The 21799-nt window shown below is 35.7% G+C and overlaps 1 protein-coding gene across 2 annotated transcripts in view; it reads right to left on the bottom strand.

Moving 5' to 3' along the window:
* ADK (adenosine kinase) overlaps positions 1-21799 on the bottom strand; it is a 657653-nt gene that overhangs the window by 206625 nt on the left and 429229 nt on the right. For both annotated transcript variants that reach the window (XM_066349840.1, XM_066349841.1), the window contains exon 7: positions 13748-13918. In XM_066349840.1, coding sequence (XP_066205937.1) covers positions 13748-13918 — 171 coding nt within the window. The remainder of the gene's footprint in view (positions 1-13747; positions 13919-21799) is intronic.

The following is a 21799-nucleotide window of genomic DNA, read 5'->3' as shown; positions in this document are numbered from 1 at the left end:
GTGGATCCCGGTTGGGCGCATGCGGGAGTCTGTCTGACTGCCTACCCGTTTCCAACTTCAGAAAAATACAAAAAAAAATTAGTATTTTTAAATTTCAATTTGAGTCTTTGTTGCTAATATGATAAAATACAATTGGTTTTTGTATGATTATCTTGTATCCCACACCTTGCTAAACTCACTTATTGTTCTAATAACATTCTGTAGATTTCATAGGATTTTCTACAAAGACTATCATGGTGTTTGACAGAGAAAGTTTTACTTGTATTCTTTTTTTTTCTTTCAATTTTGTTTATTAATTTTGATGGGTGACATTGATAAATCAGGATACCTATATTCAGAGCAAACATCTCTAGGTTATTTTGACATTTGATTAGGCTGCATTCCCATTACCCAAAGTCCAATTGTCTTCCGTCACCTTCTAACTGGTTTTCTTTGTGCTCATCCTCTCCCCAAACCCCCTCCCTCTTCCTCACCCCCCAAAACCGCCACATTCTTGTCCATGTCTCTGAGTCTCCATGTCTCTGAGTCTCCTTTTTATGTCCCACCTATGTATGGAATCATATAGTTCTTAGTTTTTTCTGATTTACTTATTTCACTCAGTATAATGTTATCAAGGTCCATCCATGTTGTTGTAAATGATCCGATGTCATCATTTCTTATGGCTGAGTAGTATTCCATAGTATATATGTACCTAGGCTTTTTAATCCACTCGTCCACTGACAGAAACTTGGGTTGTTTCCAGATCTTCGCTATTGTGAACAATGCTGCCATAAACATGGTGGTGCATTTCTTCTTTTCAAACATTGCTATGGTGTTCTTGGGGTATATTCCTAAAAGTGGGATAGCTGAGTCAAAAGGCAGTTCGATTTTTAATTTTTTGAGGAATCTCCATACAGTTTTCCACACTGGCTGCACCAGTCTGCATTCCCACCAGCAGTGCAGGAGGGTTTCCTTTCTTCCACATCCTCGACAGCACTTATTCTGTGTTATTTTGTTGATGAGTGCCATTCTGACTGGTGTGAGATGATATCTCATTGTGTTCTTAATTTGCATTTCTCTAATGATTAGTGATGTTGAGCATTTTTTCATATGCCTATTAGCCATCTGTATGTCCTCTTTGGAGAAGTGTCTATTCATTTTTTGCCCATTTTTTGATTGGATTGTTTGTCTTCCTCATATTGAGTTTTACAAGTTCTTTATAAATTTTCCTTATTAACCCTTTATCAGACATATTGTCAAATATATTCTCCCATTGTGTAGTTTGTCTTTTTATTCTGTTCTTATTGTCTTTAGCTGTGCAAAAGATTTTTAGTTTGATATAGTCCAATTTGTTTATCCTGTCTTTTATTTCACTTGCCCGTGGAGACAAATCGGCAAATATATTGCTGCGAGAGATGTCAGAGAGCTTACTGCCTATGTTTTCTTCTAAGATGCTTATGGTTTCACAGCTTACATTTAAGTCATTTATCCATTTTGAGTTTATTATTGTGAATGGTAAGTTGGTGGTCTAGTTTCATTTTTTTGCAGGTAGCTGTCCAATTTTCCCAACACCATTTGTTGAAGAGGCTGTCTTTACCCCAATATATGCTCTTACCTCATTTGTCAAGCATCAGTTGTCCATAAAAGTGTGGGCTTTCAGTTCTGTTCCATTGATCTATATACCTGTTCTTATGCCAGTACCAGACTGTTTTGAGTACAATGGCCTTATAGTATAACTTCATATCCATAAGTGTGATACCTCACACTTTATTCTTCCTTTTCAAGATTGCTGAGGCTATTCGTGTTATCTTTTGGTTCCATATAAATTTTTGGAATATGTGTTCTATATCTTTGAAGTAAGTCACTGGCATTTTAATCGGTATTGCATTGAACTTATAAATTGCTTTAGGTAATTTAGACATTTTAATGATGTTTATTCTTCCTAACCATGAGCACGGTATATGCTTTCCCTTGTTTGTATTTTCCTTGATTTCTTTTATCAATGTTTTATAATTTTCCAAGTACAAGTCTTTAATCTCCCTGGTTAAATTTATTATTAGGTACTTTATTTTTTAGTTACAATGGCGAAGGGGACTGCTTCCTTAATTTCTCTTTCTAACAGTTCATTGTTAGTATATAAAAATGCTTCTGATTCCTGAGTATTAATTTTTATCCTGCCACCTTGCTAAATTCATTCCAGTAATTTCCAAGGTCCAGTAATTTTTTGACTGAGACTTTAGGGTTTTCTATATACAATATCATATCATCTGCAAATAATGATAGTTTTACTTCTTTTCCAATTTGGATGCCTTTTATTTCTTTTTCTTGTCTAATTGCTTTGGCTAGGACTTCCAGAACTATGTTGAATAAGAGTGGTGAAAGGGGGCACCCCTGCCTTGTTCCTGATCTTAAGGGGGTTGCTTTTAATTTTCGCCCATTGAGTATGATGTTGGCTGTGGGTTTGTCAAAGATGGTCTTTATCATGTTGAGGTATGTTCCCTGTATTCCCACTTTGCTGAGAGTTTTGATCATGAATGGGTGCTGGATTTTATCAAATGCTTTTTCTGTATCTATTGAAATTATCATGTGGTTTTTCTCCTTCCTTTTGGTTATATGATGAATTACATTGATTGATTTGCAGATATTGTACCAGCCTTGCCTCCCAAAAATAAATCCCACTTGATCATGGTGTACGATTTCTTTTTATATATTGCTGGATATGGTTTGCTAATATTTTGTTTAGGATTTTAGCATCTAAATTCATCAGGGATATTGGCCTATAATTTTCTTTCTTTGTATTGTCTTTGCCTGGTTTCGGAATCAGAATTATACTCGCCTCACAAAAGGAGCTTGGAAGTCTTCCTTCCTCTTGAATTTTTTGAAATAGCTTGAGAAGGATAGGAGTTAGTTCTTCTTTGAATATTTGGTAGAATTCACTTGGGAAGCCATCAGACCCAGGACTTTTCTTTTCTGGGAGGTTTTTTTGTTTTTTTTGTATTTCTCTGAAGCTGGAAACGGGGAGAGAGAGTCAGACAGACTCCCGCATGTGCCCGACTGGGATCCACCCGGCACGCCCACCAGGGGGCGATGCTTTGCCCGTCCAGGGCATCGCTTTGTTGCGACCAGAGCCACTCTGGCGCCTGGGGCAGAGGCCAAGGAGCCATCTTCAGCGCCAGGGCCATCTTTGCTCCAATGGAGACTCGGCTGCGGGAGGGGAAGAGAGAGACAGAGAGGAAGGAGAGGGGGAGGGGTGGAGAGGCAGATGGGCGCCTCTGCTGTGTGCCCTGGCTGGGAATCGAACCCGGGACTTCTGCACGCCAGGCTGACGCTCTACCACTGAGCCAACCGGCCAGGGCCTTTAGGAGTTTTTTGATAACTGTTTCAATCTCATTTGTTGTAATTGGTCTGTTTAGGTTTTCTGATTCTTCCAGATTAATTTTTGGAAGATTATATGTTTCTAGGAATTTGTCCATTTCATGTAGGTTGTCTAGTTTTTTGGCATACAGTTCTTCATACTATTTTCTTAAAATACTTTGTATTTCTGTTGTGTCAGTTGTTATTTCTCCACTCTCATTTCTAATTTTATTTATTTGAGTCCTTTCTCTTTTTGTCTTGGTGAGTCTGGTTAAAGGTTCATCGATCTTGTTTACCTTTTTCAAAGAACTAGCTCCTGGTTTCTTATATCCTCTGTATTGTTTCTTTAGCCTCTATGTCATTTATTTCTGCTCTGATCTTTATTATTTCCTTCCTTCTACTAACTCTGGGCTTTACTTGCTGTCCTTTTTCTATTTCTTTTAGATGTAGGGTCAAGTTGTTTATTTGAGCTTTTTCTACCTTCTTAAGATATGCCTGTAGTGCTATAAACTTCCCTCTCACGACTGCTTTAGCTGTGTCCAATAAATTTTGAGTTGATGTATGCTCATTATCGTTTGTTTCTAGGAATTTTTTAACTTCTTCTTTGATCTCATTGTTTACCCATTCATTATTTAATAACATGCTATTTAGTTTCCAAGTGTTTGAATGTTTTTCAATTTTTCTATTGTGGTTGATTTCTAGTTTATGCCATTGTGATCAGAGAAAGTGCTCAATATGATTTCAATCTTCTTAAATTTGTTGAGACTGCTTTTGTGCATAACATGTGTTCTATTCTAGAGAATGTACCATGATCGCTTGAAAAGAATGTATATTCTGCTGTTTTAGGATGAAAGGTTCTGAAGATATCTATTAAATCGAGTTGATCTAATATGTCCTTTAAGTCTGCTGTTTCTTTGTTAATTTTCTTTCTTGAGGATCTATCTAATGATGTTAATGGGATATTGAAATCCCCTACTATTATAGTATTGCTGTTGATCTCGCCCTTTAAATCCATCAAAGTCTGCTTTATATATTTACGTGTTCCTATATTAGTTGCGTAGATACTTATAACGGTTATATCTTCCTGTCGGATTGCTCCCTTTATCATTATGTAGTGACCTTCTTTATCTCTTACTATATAGCCTTTGTTTAAAAGTCCATTTTGTCTGATATAAGTATTGCTACCCCAGCTTTTTTTTCATTTCCATTTGCGTGAAATTTTTTTTTCCATCCTTTTATTTTCAGTTTATGTGCATCTTTTGTTTTAAGGTGTGTCTCTTGTAGACAGCATAAGTACAGGTCCTGTTTTCTTATCCACGCAGCTGCCCTGTCTTTTGATCGAATTATTTAATACATTTACATTTAAGGTTATTATTGATATGTAGTTGTTTATTGCCATTTTATTCTTTAAAACTGTATTCCTGTTTTGCTATATTCTTTTTCTCCTTTGATCTGTTTACAACAGGCCCCTTAGCATTTCTTGCAGCTTTGGTTTGGTTGTAGTGAATTCCTTGAGGTTTTTTTTGTCTGGAAAGCTTTTTATATCTCCTTCAATTTTAAACGATAGCCTTGCTGGATAAAGCAGTCTTGGTTGTAGGCTCTTGTTCTGCATTACTTTGAATATTTCTTGCCATTCCCCTCTGGCCTCAAGTGTTTCTGCTGAGAAGTTGGAAGTCATCCTTATGGGGGCTCCTTTGTAGGTGATAGTCTTTTTTTCTCTAGCAGCTTTTAATATTTTCTCTTTATCGCTTAGCTTTGGTATTTTAATTATGATGTGTCTTGGTGCAGATTTCTTTGAGTTTCTCTTTAATGGAGTTCTCTGTTCTTGAACTTGTGAGGCGTATTCCTGTCTTAATTGAGGCAAGTTTTCAGCTATGATATGTTTGAACAAAGTCTATCCCTTGTTCTTTCTCTGCTTTTCAGGAACCCTTATGATGCGGAAGTTATTTCTCTTCATGTTGTCACAGAGCTCTCTTAGGATTTCCTCAGACTCTTTTCTTTTTTCTGCTCTGCTTTCATGCCTTCATTTATCTTGTCCTCTAACTCACTGATTCGATTCTCAGCTTCATTCATCCTGCTTTTAATTCCTTCCATTGTGTTCTTCATTTCTGATATTGTATTTGTCATTTCTGACTGATTCTTCTTTATTATTTCAATGTCCTTTTTTATATATGCTATCTCTTTATTTAGGTGTTTGTAATGACCATCTATTGTTGTTCTAATATCTTTGAGCATCGTAACAATCGTTATTTTAAACTCTGCATCTGGTAATTTGGTTATATCTGACTCATTCAGGACCTTTTCTGGGGATTTCTCTTGATTCATTTGTGTTGCATATCTCTGCTTTCTCATTTTGTCTGTGTAAAAGAAGGTTTTGGCCCCTGGAGTCCACTGGGTGTGGCCTGTTTTCCCTAGATGTGGTCTGTCTGCAGGCCCATTACCCCCTCTGCCCCTCAACTGTTGCTGCCTAGGATGTTCAGGTATGGGTGTTGCCGGTGCCTGCCCACTGGAGCTGTTGCTTTGGCTTCCACCTCTCTTTCACAGGAGTGGCTGTGATCACGTGCTCAGGTGTAGAAGCCTTTGGAGGCCTTGGCCTTCGCCCCACTCCCACGGGTGAAGTTATGCTCAGCCCTCAGGGAAGGGGTAAGCACCTTTGCTGAGCTGCGGGTCTCCGCCTGATTCTGGGCTTTCGCCCTGCCCCTGCAGGAGGAGCTCGCTCGTGAGAGAGCTGCAAGCTTTGGCTCCACAGGCCGAGCAGGAATGCATGCCCACGATCCGTAGTGGGACTGCACCTGCTCTGGGCTTTTGGGTTAACCCCCGCGGGAGGAGCTGGCTCCCAAGTCAGGCCACAAGCCTCGGTTCCACGGGTGGGGTAAGGCTGTGCTTCTGCGTCCTTGCTGAAGGGCGAGTCTCCGCCCCTTCCGGGGCTCCTGCCCTTCCCCCCCAGGCTAGATTGCAGGTGGCCCACAGCTGGGCTTGATCACTTTTGCAAGTCTTCTCCCCAGCCTGGCAAGACTGAGCCTCAGTGGTGGCCAGCCGGCTTCCGCCGCCATCCACCGTCGGGTGAGCCTTCAGCCGTGTGGGTGGGGGCACTGCAGCTCAGACACTAAGACTCACTACTGTAGTCCCGAAAGCTCCCTCCTTCTAAGCGACTCTGCTCTGAGTGCCACGGGAGAGCTTGTTGGCTGGTGTACTGCTTCCCTTTGCTGGTATTGCTGTTTCCAGGGAAAATATTCACTTCAGATTTGGGGAGTGACTCATCCTAGAGGTTAGGGTGGCTGTCTCTCAAAATGTTTCTCCCTGTGCCTCCTAGATTACAATCTCTTCCTGCTACTCCGGTCCACTCCTCTCTCCCCATCCCCCGGAACCCCAGGTGAGTGGTTGTGAGAGAGGTTTTCTGCGCGGTCCCTTTAAGAAGAATCCTGGGTCTTAGAAATCAGTCTCTTTCTCACAAACAGTATCCTGTCTTGTTTCCAGCTAAATATTGTCCATATGCCTTTTCTAGGCTCTGGGGCTGCAGGCTGGGGCTTTGTTCCTGGGACTCAGGATCCTCCCCTCTCTGCTAAACTCACTTCCCGCCACGTGAGTCTCTCCCGGCTGCCATTCGCTCTGGGGAGCTGGGCAGCCCTCTCTGCGTTTCCGCTTTTCCTACCAGTCTCAGTGTGGCTTCTTCAGTGTTCCTTGGTTGAAGAGTCCTCTTAGTTTAGTCCAAAGTTGGTTTTTCCAGATGATGGTTCTTAAAATTAGTTTGTAATCCACTTTGGTTCTGGGAGGTGGAAGTTGGTACGTCCACCCACTCCATTGCCATCTTGACCTCTCTCCTTCTTTTCTAATCTGATGTTTTCCATGCCTTATTAATGCTATACATTGCTGAAGAGAAGTGAAGAAAGTGAATGTTCTTGCTTTGTTCTGATCATAGAGGAAAGTGTTGTCTTTCATCATTTAGTATAATGTTAGCTGCACAATTTTTTTGAATATCTTGTATAGGGTTGAAGAAATTCCCTTCTATTCCTAGTATTCTGAGGGCTTTTATCATAAATAGACATTGGATTTCATCAGATGATTTTTCTGTGTCTATTAATCTAGTAATCATGTGCCACGAACCGGCACTTCTAGTAATTCCAGGTCCTGAGTGGGAATGGTGTGTATTAAGAAAATAGGCTTAGAGTAAAAAGATGGACTAGGGAGGCCTCTGCAATGCTGATGGCAAGAATAGAGCAGGCTCAACACCCGTTTCCTGCTTTATTTACAGGGCAAAGTGGGCCAGTAGCAAATCAAAGAGATCTCTGATCACATTTCCAAGACAACTCAAGAATTCTAACAAGTGCAGAAAAGCCCCACCATACATAACATCTTTAGTTCACAAAACAAAGGATAAAAGAAACTTTCCTTCAGTCTTTCTGTGTGACATGGGGGGTAGTATGAGTATAAACAATCCAGCACCATAGAAAATAGCCTTTAGCAACTTCACAGAACAAGTGAGGTGGGGGTTGGGCAGACTGTCAGCTTACCCCCAGTTCCCCACACTTCTGTCCCCCAAAAATCTAAACTGCAAAGACTGTGTCAGTTTTCGGTCCCCAACAAGCATGCTTTCTCTTTTTTTTTGTTTTACTAAGGTGAATTATATTGCTTGTTTTTCATATATTAAACCAACCCTGCTTTCCTGGTCATGATGAATTATCTTTTTTATATAGTGTTTGGTTTGAATTGCTAAAATTCTTCTCCTTGAGAAGAATTTGTATCTAGGTTCATGGGAGATATTGGTCAGGAGTTTTCTTTAAATTCCTTGGTTTTGGTGTTCTTCCTCTTCAATTTTCTGGGATAGTCTATATAGAACTGGTGTTATTTATTCCTTAAGTGTGTTCCATTTCTTCTTGAGTATTCTTTGGCACTTTTTGTCTTTGTTCATTGCATAAAGTTTGTCAGTTATATTAGAATAATATTGTTAGGAGAAACTACAGTAGCTTCTACTCTAGATTAATGTAAAGGCTGTCAATTATATTAGAATAATATCATTAGGAGGGACTAAAATAGCCTCTATTTTTGATTAATGTTGCCTCTTTAATATTTGAAGTATTTTGTCTAAGCCCCATGAATTATGAGGTTATTCACTCTGGCTAGTGGAACGAGAATGGTTACAGGCTTTATGTGCACTCTGTGGATTATGCTCTCTAATCTTTTTAGGTGATTCTTTTCCCAATCTTCATTAGTTTCCTTACAAATATATGCTGATCAGTACTCAGCTGAAGATTTGGGTGGGACTCTCTTCAAATCTTCTGTGTTCTCTATGCAGCTCTTTCCTGTCTGGTACTCTGACTTGAGAACTCTGGTTGTCTAGCTGTGAGATTTCCTAAACTTCCAGTTGATGTCCTCAATTCAAAAGAGATAGCTAAGAAAGTTTCCCTCTATATGTTGTGGCCTGGAAATTCTCTCCAAGCAATATGATAGTGTAATCACAGGGTTCACCCAACTTACTTACTGTCTCACAGAGATCTCTGTCCTTTATTACTTGGTGGGCAAGGCATTTTAAAAAAAAATATTAAGTCTATCAGGAAAGATTTAAAGCATCATTACTAGTGTATGACCCTCAAAAAAAAAAAAAAAAAAGGTAGCATCAAGTAGAAAATAAAAGCCAATTGTATTTGGTTTTGTAAGAGGTTAAATCAAAATAATTACTGGTAAGGGCTCAGTCACATAAGTTCTTATAAAGAGTTAAGGCAGTATAGATAACAAGAAGCTTAGTTCACAAATCTTATTTTGTTTCCTAAAGAATACAAAGAGTCCCTCTTGCAGAAGCAGAGAATCTCTCTGCAGATGGTTCCCAGAGGCACTGCCAGATGCCAGATATTCTGGAGTAACATCAAGGATGCCAGACAGACCTGTGCCAGTGTCAGAAGGACATTCCAGGGAGTCATCCTTGCAAACCAGACTCCTGCATCCTGCACACTGCTCCGTAACTAACTGTATGCTCTATAATGAATCACTAACCTTCCCAAGATATATAAACTGGCCAGTCAGCAGAGACTATTAAGGTAGTTCTTTGGACATGAGTCCCCTCCCTTCTCAGTTTGCTAGCAATCTGAATTAAAGATACTCTTATACCTACGTGGTTCTTGTCTCTTGTGAACTGGCTAGAAGGGTGACAGGCAACACGAACCCCAGCTTGTTCTGGTAACAGTTTTACTAAGTATTGACATTTTGAAAATTTATATTAAACACAGTAGATTTTTATTTTCTTGGTGGGTGAGAGAAAGACAAAACAATCCTATATGTATTTCCTAAGAAATATATTTTACACTTCATTGCATTTTAGACATAAAATGTTGCTTTTTTTCTCCTGGAGAAGTGAAGCTAGTTTATTCCTAGAATATTCAAGGAGAAAAATAATAAAAAATGAGATTAAAGAGATAAATCCCAGAATACCATATTTGCTTTTTATAATAAAATATGGCAACATTTTTATTTATCCTTATTAAATTTCATCATTCAACTGAAATTTCCAGTCTATTAAAATTTTTAAGTCTCCCTTTGACATTTAGCCTGTTTGATATTTGTTAAAGTGTTGCATTATTTGCATTCTCTGTATTTGCACTATCTGTAAATATAGCTTTATCTGAATCAATGATAGTTTTCTTGAGCAAAGCTCAGGGTATACACTGAGGCATATCAGTAGAAATCTATTTGTCAGCAGTTTCTGAAACTAGTTCAACAAAATTCCAAATATATCTAATTGCCCTGTATCCAATTATTATTATAATCTATATTATGACAGATTGTCTCAATATACTATACATCTGCTATTTATTGTTCTGCCATAATAGGTACTAGATATCTGTTTAAGTGAATTCAAATGAATAGTAATCACACCAAAAAATTAAACATACATGATTTGTAGCCATGTAATGGATTGTAACTTTATTACTTATTCTTCTGAGTAGGGAAAAATGATTTCTAGTATAATCTATATTAAGTTCCATTCACTTTACTTTAAAGTAATCTTACTTTATTGGTTTGCAGAATCAATCACTTTTTTAAAAAATGTGGTAAAATATGGGTGTGTATACATACACACATATACATATATATAAAAATTTTACCATTATAAGTGTTTGTTTCAGTGACAGAAAGTACATTTACAATGTTGTGTAACCATCACCACTATCCATTTCCAGAACTTCTTGTCATCCCAAATAGAAAAAAGCTTTGTATAACATGAATAATAATTACCAATTCTATCTCCCTCCAATACCTGGTTACCACTATTCTACAGTTTGTCTCCATGAATTAGAATATTCTAGATACCTCTTATAAGCGGAATTCCTATAAGAAAATCCAATAGTTGTTTATTTATATATGGCTTATTTCACTTAACATAATATTTTCAAGGTTTATGTTGTATTATGTATTGTAATTTCATTACTTTTTAAGGCTGAATAATATATTCCATTGTATATACAACTGACTTTTTAAAAAATGTTTCCATTGATGAGAAAGAGAGTGAGAGGGACAGAGAGAGGAGAGGAGGAAGATAAAGGGAGGGAGAAAAAGGGAGAGAGAGAGGAGAGAGAAGGAGAGAAGGAGAGAGAGAGAAGCATCAACTTGTTGGTCCACTAGTTGCTTCTCACATGTGTCCTGACTGGGGATTTAACCCATGATGTCGGTGTGCCAGGATGATGCTCTGTCAAATGAGCCACCTGGCCAGGGCCTACAACTGATTCTTGAATAACATGAGGGTAAGGGGCACCAACCCAACAAGCAGTTGAAAATCTTCATATAACTTTTGACTCCTCCAAATCTTTAAGAACTGATAGGCTATTGCTGACCAGCTTTACTAATAATATAAAGTTTAATACATGTTTTATATACTGTTTTCTCATAATAATAATAAAGGAAGCTATAGAAAAGAAAATGCTATTAAGTAAATCATAAAGAAGACAAATCACACTTATAGTACTATACATATTTATTGAAAAAAATCCATGTATAAGTGGACTTACCAAAACCGAGCTATTCAAGTGTCAACTGTATACACCAAATTTTATCTATTAATCTGTAGAGGAACAACATTTGGTTTGTGTCTACCTTTTGGGTACTGTAAATAATGCTGTTATAAACACTGGTGTACAAGTATTTGAATCCCTTTCAGGTCTTTTGAGTATGTAAGTAGAAATGGACATACCGGATCATATGGTAAGAATTCTATGTTTAACATTTTGAGGAAACACCAAATTGTTTTCCACAGCAGCTGCACCATTTTACATTCCCACCAGCAATGCATAAGAGTTCTAATTATTCCACATCCTTGCCAACATTGTTTTTCTATATTTTGATATTAGCCATGCTACTGTGTGCCAACTGGTATCTCATTTTGGTTTTCATATGTGTTTCGCTAGTGATTAGTGATGGTGAGCATCTTTTCATGTACTTACTGGCTATCTTCTTTGGAGAAATGTTTACTTAAGTTCTTAGACCATTTTTGAATTGGGTTGATTGTTTTCTTATTGTTGAGATATATTGGTATATTCTGAATATTAATCCCTTATCAGTTATATCATTTATAAATATTTCCATCCATTTAATGGGTTGTCTTTCTCACTTTCTCGATAGTGTCCTTTGATGCACAAAAAAATTAATTTTGATGAAGTCTAATTGCTTTTTCTGTTGTTGCCTGTGCATTTAGAGTAATTTCTTTTAGTGAAGACTATTTTGATAACATCAGCATTTTCTGCAAACCTAATCATTTTGAGGCCTTTATTCTTTTCTATTCTCTTATATCTCTGCCAAACTTTTAGTATTGTTTCCTGGTTCTATAAATGCTTTCCATCTTTTTTCCATGTGTTTTACAAATGCAAACTCTTATTAAAAGTCTTCTGTGTGTTCTGCAATGTTTTTCTAATGCTCCTCCCATTTTCTTCCTAATTAAGGTCATTTGAGATTATAAAGTCAGGATTGAATTTCTGATGGTATTCAATCCTCTCAAATTTTCTTCACATCTAAAGTCTGATTCTTTGATATCATATTTAACTTTTTAAAGGTTTTAAAGTTTGTCTTCTTAAAGTCTAGAGCATCTATCTAAATATTGCCAGTTTGATCTTTTCTGACTATAAAGAACTCTGAGAATCAATTTCTCCCCCAAATTCTCAGATTTCCATACTGATGACCAATTCTCTCATGTTATTTAAAGTTCTAGAGTAGCACTTTTCTTAGCTAGTTCCTTTCCACTTCAAAAAATAAAACTAGCAATAAAGGAAATCTAAAACATAGATTTTAGTCAAATGAGATGTCTAGCAGATACCTAAGAGTTCAAGGCTTATACCTCTATTTCTTGCCATTATGTCAGTTTGTGTATCATCAAGAATGTAGCATTTCCTATGACTAGTGAGTGCCTTTAAAGATATTCATTCCATATTTTTACTAGAAATCAACCAGGTTAATTTTATAAATTATTTCCAGGTCAAATTTTATGCTATTCCAGGCAGACAACAAAGTTACCTCATTTAGATACAAATCAGTGAATATAATCAAACTGTGTTAGAACGAAGGAATTAGAATCAGAATAGACTTCTGGGAAAATTAATAGAATACTTTCACTTTACACATAAGCCCCCTAAGATTCATGACATTTAAGTGATACTGCCCAGGCCACACAAAGATACACCAAACAAAGGTATCTCTATCCCCCAACCCCCCATTTCCTGGATTTTTAAAGTATACAGGCTAAATAGAAGCTATAAATACTAACTGAGCAAAAAAATTATTTTCCACTAATATAGAATTAAAGTATATTCTCGGTAAAAAGAAAAGGCTGCAAAAGTTTAAATGAAATTTCATGAAATATACAAATATTAGCAAAAATACTATTAAAGAAATTTAATACATTTTACAACATACCAATATTTACTCTTAAATTATTAAGTCACCCTTTAAAGAGCTATTTAATTTCATAAAACATTTATTTTAGACTAGATGGCTTTTATCTTAATCCATGAAAATTTCAGAGAAAAACATTATTGTACTGGTCAGAAAACAAATCAGTTTATGTCAAGGGCTAAGGGTTGACTAAAAGGGTGGTGATGAGAGCGGTTTTAATTTTGACTATGATCATGGTTACATGTCAGGTTTATGCATTTAGAAAAGCTCATAGAAATATACAGTAAAAAAAGTGAATTTTACTATATATAAATTATAAACCTCAATAACCTAACCTTTGTAAAACATATTTTTACTATGTAAGAAATTACTATATATTGAAGGAAATACTGAATTAGAGTGGTACAAACTTAGGCAGTTCTTTTATATAATTTTCAAATATATTTATGCAAATACTTTGGTTTTTATTTATATATTTCTAAATTTATACACAAGCCAGAAACCAGAAAACCCAGGTATCTGAAGAAAAAATAGAACAACTCACTGTCTCATTTCCAAAAAGTATGTCAACGTAAGGCATAACTTTCATCAATGATTCCTTGTAGAATTGACTAATAAATGGTGCAGACAGGTTCAAAGTGAAAATTCTGTTGTTCTCAGAAGCATGGTGAGCCACTTTTAACACCGACTCTGGTGAAACAGTAAGAAAAAAGCCCTGGGTTTAAAAAAAAAAAAAGAAGAAATTAGAAATGCAGTCTCTCCAGAGTCACTCTCACTGAAAATAAAAGAAATCTATACAAAATACAAAAGCCTATATAATACACATTTTTAAATACAGGTATAAAATGCAAGGCAGAAACAGGTAGTATTTTATTAGGAGACAAATGTATCACATGAGTACTATATGCTTGATATGTGCCATTATGTCAGAGTATAGTACATTACTTATTTCATATTAGATTTGTATATTCAATACTAAAAGAATTCTGGAAATCTACATAAAAAATATTTGAAAGGTCTCATTCAAGACAATAATTACATTTAAATTAGAGAAATAGTAATGAAGGCAGACTGGATCCTTCTACCTTTTTTTATAAAGATAATTTTTTTGTATTTTTAAAAATTGATTTTAGAGAGCAGAAGGGAGAGAAAGAAACATCGACCTGCTGTTCCACCTATTTGTGCATGCATTGGGATGCTCCTGCGTGTGCCTCAACTGGGGACTGAAACCACCACTTTGGCGTATCAGAATACACTCCAAGTTACTGAGCAGCCCAGCCAGGTAGCTTCTTAGAACCATTTTGTATTCATGTAAGTGATATGATAATTGTTTAAAAATTAAATTAGTTTAAAAATAAAATTAGTTTACTAAAAGCATAGTTTGTTAACTTATGAAATGTCTAAACTGAGTATTTTAGGAAGATCTAAATTAAAATTTTAAAATAATGAAAAAATAATTCAGTAATTAAATAGAAAAATATTTTAATTAAAATTTCAGGAAATTTAATTAATTTATTTTAATTAAAATATCGGGAAAATTATATTTTAGAATGCTATTTATCTGTATCTGAAACATTAATGAAAGTCTTTAAAATATACCTATGCTTTTTAGATGAAAGAAAGCGTAAGCAAAGACATGGGTGCTTATATAGGAAACTGGTTTGAATGGTGAACGAGTGGAGGAACACATAATAAAGGGCAAGAGATGACAAAGTTGGCTAGGTCAACTGGCTGAACAATGCCAAGGGCCCTGATGGGCAGATAAGGAGTCTTTTGGTGGGTTGGTGATGGATAATGGTTGAAAGGAATAACAAGCTTGTAAAAGAATTTAAAGGAATGTTAACCTGGACAGTAACAATTAAGGAACAGTCAATAAAAGTCTACATTTGGCTCTGGAAAAAGAAATACTGTGAATATTACATTCTGGATTTCACAATTAAGATGTGGGAGACAAAAGAGAAAAAAGTGAGAAGACGTCTGAGATTTTCAATCTGGTCTACCATTAATAGAAACAGAAAAGTCCAGAGACTTGGCTTAGATGGAAATAAAGAGTGTTTAGTTATGTTTATACCATCCTTTAATATAGTATATCAGAAAGCTGTACTCAGGAGAGGCCATGAAAGAAGAAGGTAATGGTAAAAGAGGGGTTGTAATTACCAAGGAAGAGAATGGAGAAAGAAGATGGCAAAGGACAGAATGGAGAACAACAAAAATTAGGGTAGGAGAAAAGGAAAAAAGTAAAGGAGAGAACAAGAGGAAGGTAATATGGAGACTAGAAGTGATGAAAGAGAAACTGAACATGGGAAATTTCAGGAAGATCCTTAAATGCTACTAATGGGTAAAGAAAAAAAGGACTGAGCAAAACACACAGGATTTGATGATTAGAAAAAATGACTTACAGGATGAAAGTAAAGAGATGGTTGTTAAAGAAGGAATTAGAGTAAGGGTAAGGATTATAGATTATTTTGGGAGATTTATCAGTGAATAAAACCATCTAAATTTTTCTGAACAATTCTTGTGTTCCAGATACTATACTAAAAGTTCTATGCATATTAACTCAGTTATCATCATTATTTCTTATATCAAACCTCTGAGGTAGATACTGTTATTCTCCAGAAATAATGCTCCTAGTTTGAGTAGACACTATAGAAGAGCAGAAAGATATTTTTAATGGAGGAAGGGGAGTAGGAGAGTTGTTTTAAAAAAAAAAACACAAAAAAAGTTTGAATATTTTTGCTCTTCAATGAAAAGGATATAGTGGAGAAACAGAATGTAGAAGCAAGAGAGCAGAGAATAATCAAAGCAAGGAACCAGAAGTGAGGGCAATAGGAACCATAAAAGAAGATCAGTTTATCAATGGGAGAGTAACCTTGAAAATGTAAAGGAGTCTGACCAGGCAGTGGCACAGCGGATAGAGCATTGGCCTGGGATGCTGAGGACCCAGGTTTGAAACCCAAAGGTCACCAGCTTGAGCATGGGGTTGCTGTCTTGAGTCCAATGTTGCTGGCTTGAGCAAGGGGTCAATGGCTCGGCTGCAGCACCCGCCCCCCAACCCCGGGTCAAGGCACATATGAGAAAGCAATCAATGAACAACATGCCACAATGAAAAACTGATGCTTCACATCCCTCTCCCTTCTGGTCTGTCTCTATCTGTCTCTCTTGCTGAAATAAAATAAATGTAAAGAAACTTTTTATTTTTTAGTGAGTGAGAGAGAGAGAGGGAGAGAGATAGTTGGACAGACAGATAGACACAGTCAGAGACAGACAGATAGGAGAGTGATGAGAAGCATCAACTCAGTTGTGGCACCTTAGTTGTTCATCGACTGCTTCTCATATGTGCCTTGATCAGAGGGCTCCAGCTGAGCCAGTGACCCCTTGTTAAAGCCATTGACCTTGGGCTCAAGCCAGCGACCATGGGGTCATGTCTATGATTCCATGCTCAAGATGGCGACCCCATGCTCAAGCTGGTAGGCCTGCACTCAAACCAGATGAGCCTGTGCTTATGTCAGTGAACTTAGGATTTCGACCTTGGGTCCTCAGAATCCCAGGCCAATGCTCTATCTACTGCAGCACTGCCTGGTCAGGCTAAAGGAAAATTCTTTTATAAGTTACTAAAAAAGCTATTGAAAGATTCACTTAAAGCTGAGGGAATAATCACTTCCATCATGAAAACTTTAGAAAGTTTTAAAAAAAAGAATGTTTTTCTATTACTTTCAATTTTAAAATTGAATGTATATGTATATATTCAATTAGCCAGTCAGGTTAAAATTGAATATTAAAAGAATAGTAGTCCCTGGACGGTTGGCTCAGTGGTAGAGTATTGGCCCGGTGTGTGGATGTCCTGGGTTCGATTCCTGGTCAGAGCACACAGGAGAAGCAACCACCTGCTTATTCATCCCTCCCCATCTCCCTTTTTTCTCTCCTATCCTACTGCAGCCATGGCTCTACTGGTTCGAGCGCATCAGCCTCAGGTGCTGAGGATGGCTTCATGGAGCTCCCACCTCAAGCGCTAAAAATAGCTTGGTTGCATGCATGGCCCCAAATGAGCAGAGCATTGGCCCTAGATGAGGTTGCCAGGTGAATCCCACTCAGGATGCATGCGGGGAGTTTGTCTGTCTCCCCCCCTCTTACTTAGAAAAGAAGAAAAAAAAAGAGAGAAAAAGAAAAGAATACTAAAAAATTAATTTTGTGGCAGGATCATGTGTACTTGGGTTTATCTTTGAAGGGTGTACTGCCCTTAAAAATTCTGATTAACAGGAAATTTTACACTATAACGGTCTCATTATTATAAAGTATTGCTAAAAAACCTTAATAAAATATTTTCCTATAGCAATAATATTTTATCATCATTTAAAAATTCAAATCTATTAATTCTTATCAAAATTCAACTGTTCTAAAAGATAACAAGTCTGTCTTAGGTAACATTACTTTTTAAGTGTTTTCATCTTACTTTTTAACCACTACCATGTCATTTGCAAACTATGAGCACCCAAGCTGCTTCCTTTGCTATTTCTGTCACTTGGAGAATTAAAAAGAATAGTTTATACAGCATCTTGTCTCCATAGTAATACGTATGTACTTGCTTTTTAGTCTTTCATTTAATGAGGAGGGTTTAAAGCCCCCCAACCTCCATTTCTCCCCAAACTGTTCCAGCATGAAATAAAAACCTCCCAGAGCTAGCATTCTGCCAGCTGTGGATTAACCACAGACAGCCATAGAATGGTCTACATAAATAGTAACCTGGTCAAATAATTAGGCTTCTCACCAACTTCAGACTGAAAATTTGATCTGTGCTAAAATACATCTGATTGTAATTTACGGTACAGAACAGTATGCCCCTGGAGTCTAAATTTGGCCTCATTCCAAATGTGTGCATGTTGTATGTGTGTTTTACTTTAAAATGCAACACAAGAGTATTGTGATGTGAACAGTCTAACTTCCATTTTGTAAATTTTATAAAGAATATACAAAAAACTATAAGCTTTTGAATGAGGCAAATTCATAATTTAAATTAGTTCCATTTTGAATGGTCTCTTTTGTTTTTCTTTAAGTAAATATTTAGTATTTAAACAATTTAGGATTTGTGCTCTGTTAGAGTGCAGAGATTTAAAATTGATGCCAACCATAATTTTTCTTCTTAGATTTATATCTTTTGCTAGGCCACATGTTCCAGACTGCAGTATCACTGAAAATAAAAACAGTACCATTACAAAAGAAATTTTCCCGTTAGATTTGCAATAAAAACAGGCCAATAGTTTATATGACTGTAGTTTACAAAAATACTCTATACAATCAAAAAATTTTGTGATTTTTAAAATTAGGGAGTTCAGTCTACAAGTTAACATTGCTACTCTTCGTCCCTATGAGTAACTAAAAGCCAAGTAAATTCTAAGACTCTAAGATTAGATAATGTTAATCAAAGTTGAGAATGAAGTAGGACAATTTTATCCATTAAAATGGAAAACAAAAAGGCAAGAGTAGGAGAGATAGGGAAAGACTAAGGCAGAGCCAAAAACCATTTTAGCAGAGCCAGACTTATTGCTTGGAAATCTCAAACACTTGTTATTCAATCACTGTAAGGATTTCTCAGGGTAGTTTAAACAGAGAAGAATGGAAGAAATTGAACTGTTTAATATACTAAAATAATAGGAGAGGAATAGTTTATTTTGCTCTTTACCAGTGTTTACCTTAATTTGGGGTGATCATTTGGGTTTTTTCTTTTAGTTGTCCTTCCTTAAGAGCACAAACTTTTTTTATTATTACCATTAACAATTATCTAAGGAATAGATGTATGTGTAGGTGTATATACATACCTATATAAATTTTTGGTATTTATAATCTTGGAAATATAAGAATATTGATTCAAAAGGAAATAAAGCTATGTAGAGTAACCATGCTTCATAATGATCAATTACGAATACACAGTGATAGAAAAAAAGTCCTTTGTTTAGAAAAATAATCAGAATACAACAGGGTAGAAATATATCATTATTTTGAAACATTCAGACTAGTGGATTTTAACCTATTTGGGCCTAGCTAGACACACATATGCATAAAATTTTACATTCAGTGGCAGTACGAGTGGGTCACTAATCCCTTGAGGCTCATTTATAAATAACAGGTAAGCACTGGATTTTACTGAAGGTTAAGAACTTGTAATTGGTTTTTTTCTTTAGAATAGAGAACCATATAGTTGATTAAAGAGGTGTTATTTTTTAACCATAGACAATCTGTAATAAAACAAGTAAGTATCAAACTTCTGAAGTGGGAATGACTTTCAAGCCTAGAGAAGAAAAATTATCTAAAGATTTGCTATACAAAAATTAAAACCTTCAGTTGGTTGTCTTCCTGTCTCAGAGTGGGAGTAAGGGAAGGAAAAAAAACCCACAGAAAATGTCTACAGTGAATATAACAAGGCATTAATATTTTTAAGATTAAAAATTAAACAAATATTAGGACACCAATAGATAACCCAAAAACATGAAAAAGCATTCCATTAGGAGAGAAAGGGAAATAACAAGTAAATAAATATATTGACAAATACTCCTCTCTAGCATGGTAGAACTCAATGATGAAGAAAGGTTTGTAAGCCTGGCTGGACAGCTCAGTTGGTTAGTGCATTGTCCTAAAATACAGATGTTGCTGGTTTGATCCTCAGTCAGGGCACATACAGGAACAGATGGATGTTCCTGTCTCTCTTTCTCTGCCCCTTCCTCTCTTGCTAAAAATCAATAAATAAATTTTAAAAAATTAAAAAATGAAAGGTTTGTGGAATTTATATATTAATATTACTGGTGGGAGTGCAGCTGACACTATTTTACAGAAAATAATTTGAAAATACACATGAGAAACCATAAACAAATTCATATTCTTGGACCCAATAACCATACTTCTGAGTCTGTCTACCTTAAGGAAATTATCCAAAGAATGGGAAAACATACATTCATGAATGTATCTATTTATTTCATTGAAAATATGAGAAAAGTGTGAGTATTCAATGCTAGAGGAATAAATAGTCAAGTAAGGACTAGCATACAAATCTACTCTAAACTTGGCTATTGATCATTTAAAATGTGGCTAGTGCAACTGAAGACCTGAATTTAAAAAAATTTTAATTATAATTTAAATATAAGAAACCATATGTAGGTAATAAAGTAATGCAATGTGGCTAGTGTGAGTGTGGAACTGAATTTAATTTAAAAATGGAAGTATTGCAAATTTTTTTCTGCTAAACACACTTATTGTTTTGGTAGGAGCATATTTCATTTTTGACCATTGTCAATTTAGGAACTGAACTGATTGTGTTATAAATGTAATATAGACACCATTTCAAAGACTTAGTATGATAGAATGTTAAAAATATAATAATTTTATATGATTACATGTTGAAATGAGAAATGTTAGATATATTAAGCTAAATAAAATATATTATTAACATTAATTTTACCGGTTCCTTTTCACATTTTTATGAGGCTGCTAGAAAATCTGTAATTGTATACGTATCCTGTATTATATTTTCATTGGCTAGTGCTGTTGCAGAGAATATTTTGAAGATTTTAAAAGTGTTGATTATGAAAACTAAGTTGCAAAGTAGAAAATGTTTATGACACACAAATGTCAAATGAAATATAAGACATACAAACAATGTGTACAAAATATGGTTATAAACGACATTAAATCAACAGGAGAAAAACCTAGAAGAGAATAGACCAAATGTAAAACTGGTTAAATTTGAGTTTCAAAATTATAGATAATTTAATTATTTTTTTATTTTTCAAATTTTAGTCACATGGTTTGATTACTCTTTTGATAATTGCTTAAAAGATAAAAATATTTTAACTTAAAAAAATCTAGACAAACAAGAAGTATATAAATAGTGAGAAGCTTAATTCAATAAACAACAGCAGAAGTAGATAAACCACTAGTAGATAAATGTCTGAAAAAGGAACAAACTAAACATAAGATTAGTGACTTTGGCAAATACAATCACTATTCATGGAAGCAAAAGTGAAAATAAAGGATTGTGTGGTAACAAAAAATATCTGGGTAACCAGAGAACCCCACCAAACCTAGACTAGCATTGATGAGGGAGGGCTGAGAGTACCAGATGCTGTGTCTCAAGATGTGCCACTATTGTTGGTTTTAAAGAACATAATTAGCCTGTTTTCCATGCCATAATGAAGGTGCTATATTAACACTAGTCAGAGAATGAGGTTGAGAATGAATAAATTAGAAGTCAAAAATAACAAATACAATACCATATAGCATGTTTTTCTCCCTATTAATGGTTCGTACATGTTTTGTAAATCTCCTAGGGAATGTAAAACATATTTATTTGCAGGAGTGGGAATCAAATATGAATTATGACAAAACATAGTTTCTATCTGCTTGTAAGCAAATACTGACGTTGATAACCATTAAGATAATGTATAAATTCTTTACAATTACAATGTTACAATAAGTACTACTTCATATCAATGGCAGCAATGAAATCACTAGAAGAAGAAAACTGGAACAAATGTACTAGAGAATGCGGTAATGCTTGTGTCACCGCTGATGGAATGCAATGCATCAATGAAACAGAGTAATTCACTTT

Source organism: Saccopteryx leptura, chromosome 9 (assembly GCF_036850995.1).
Source record: "Saccopteryx leptura isolate mSacLep1 chromosome 9, mSacLep1_pri_phased_curated, whole genome shotgun sequence".
NCBI lineage: Eukaryota > Metazoa > Chordata > Mammalia > Chiroptera > Emballonuridae > Saccopteryx > Saccopteryx leptura.
The sequence above is the reverse complement of the archived record's forward strand: the minus strand, read 5'-3'. Positions and strand labels throughout refer to the sequence as shown.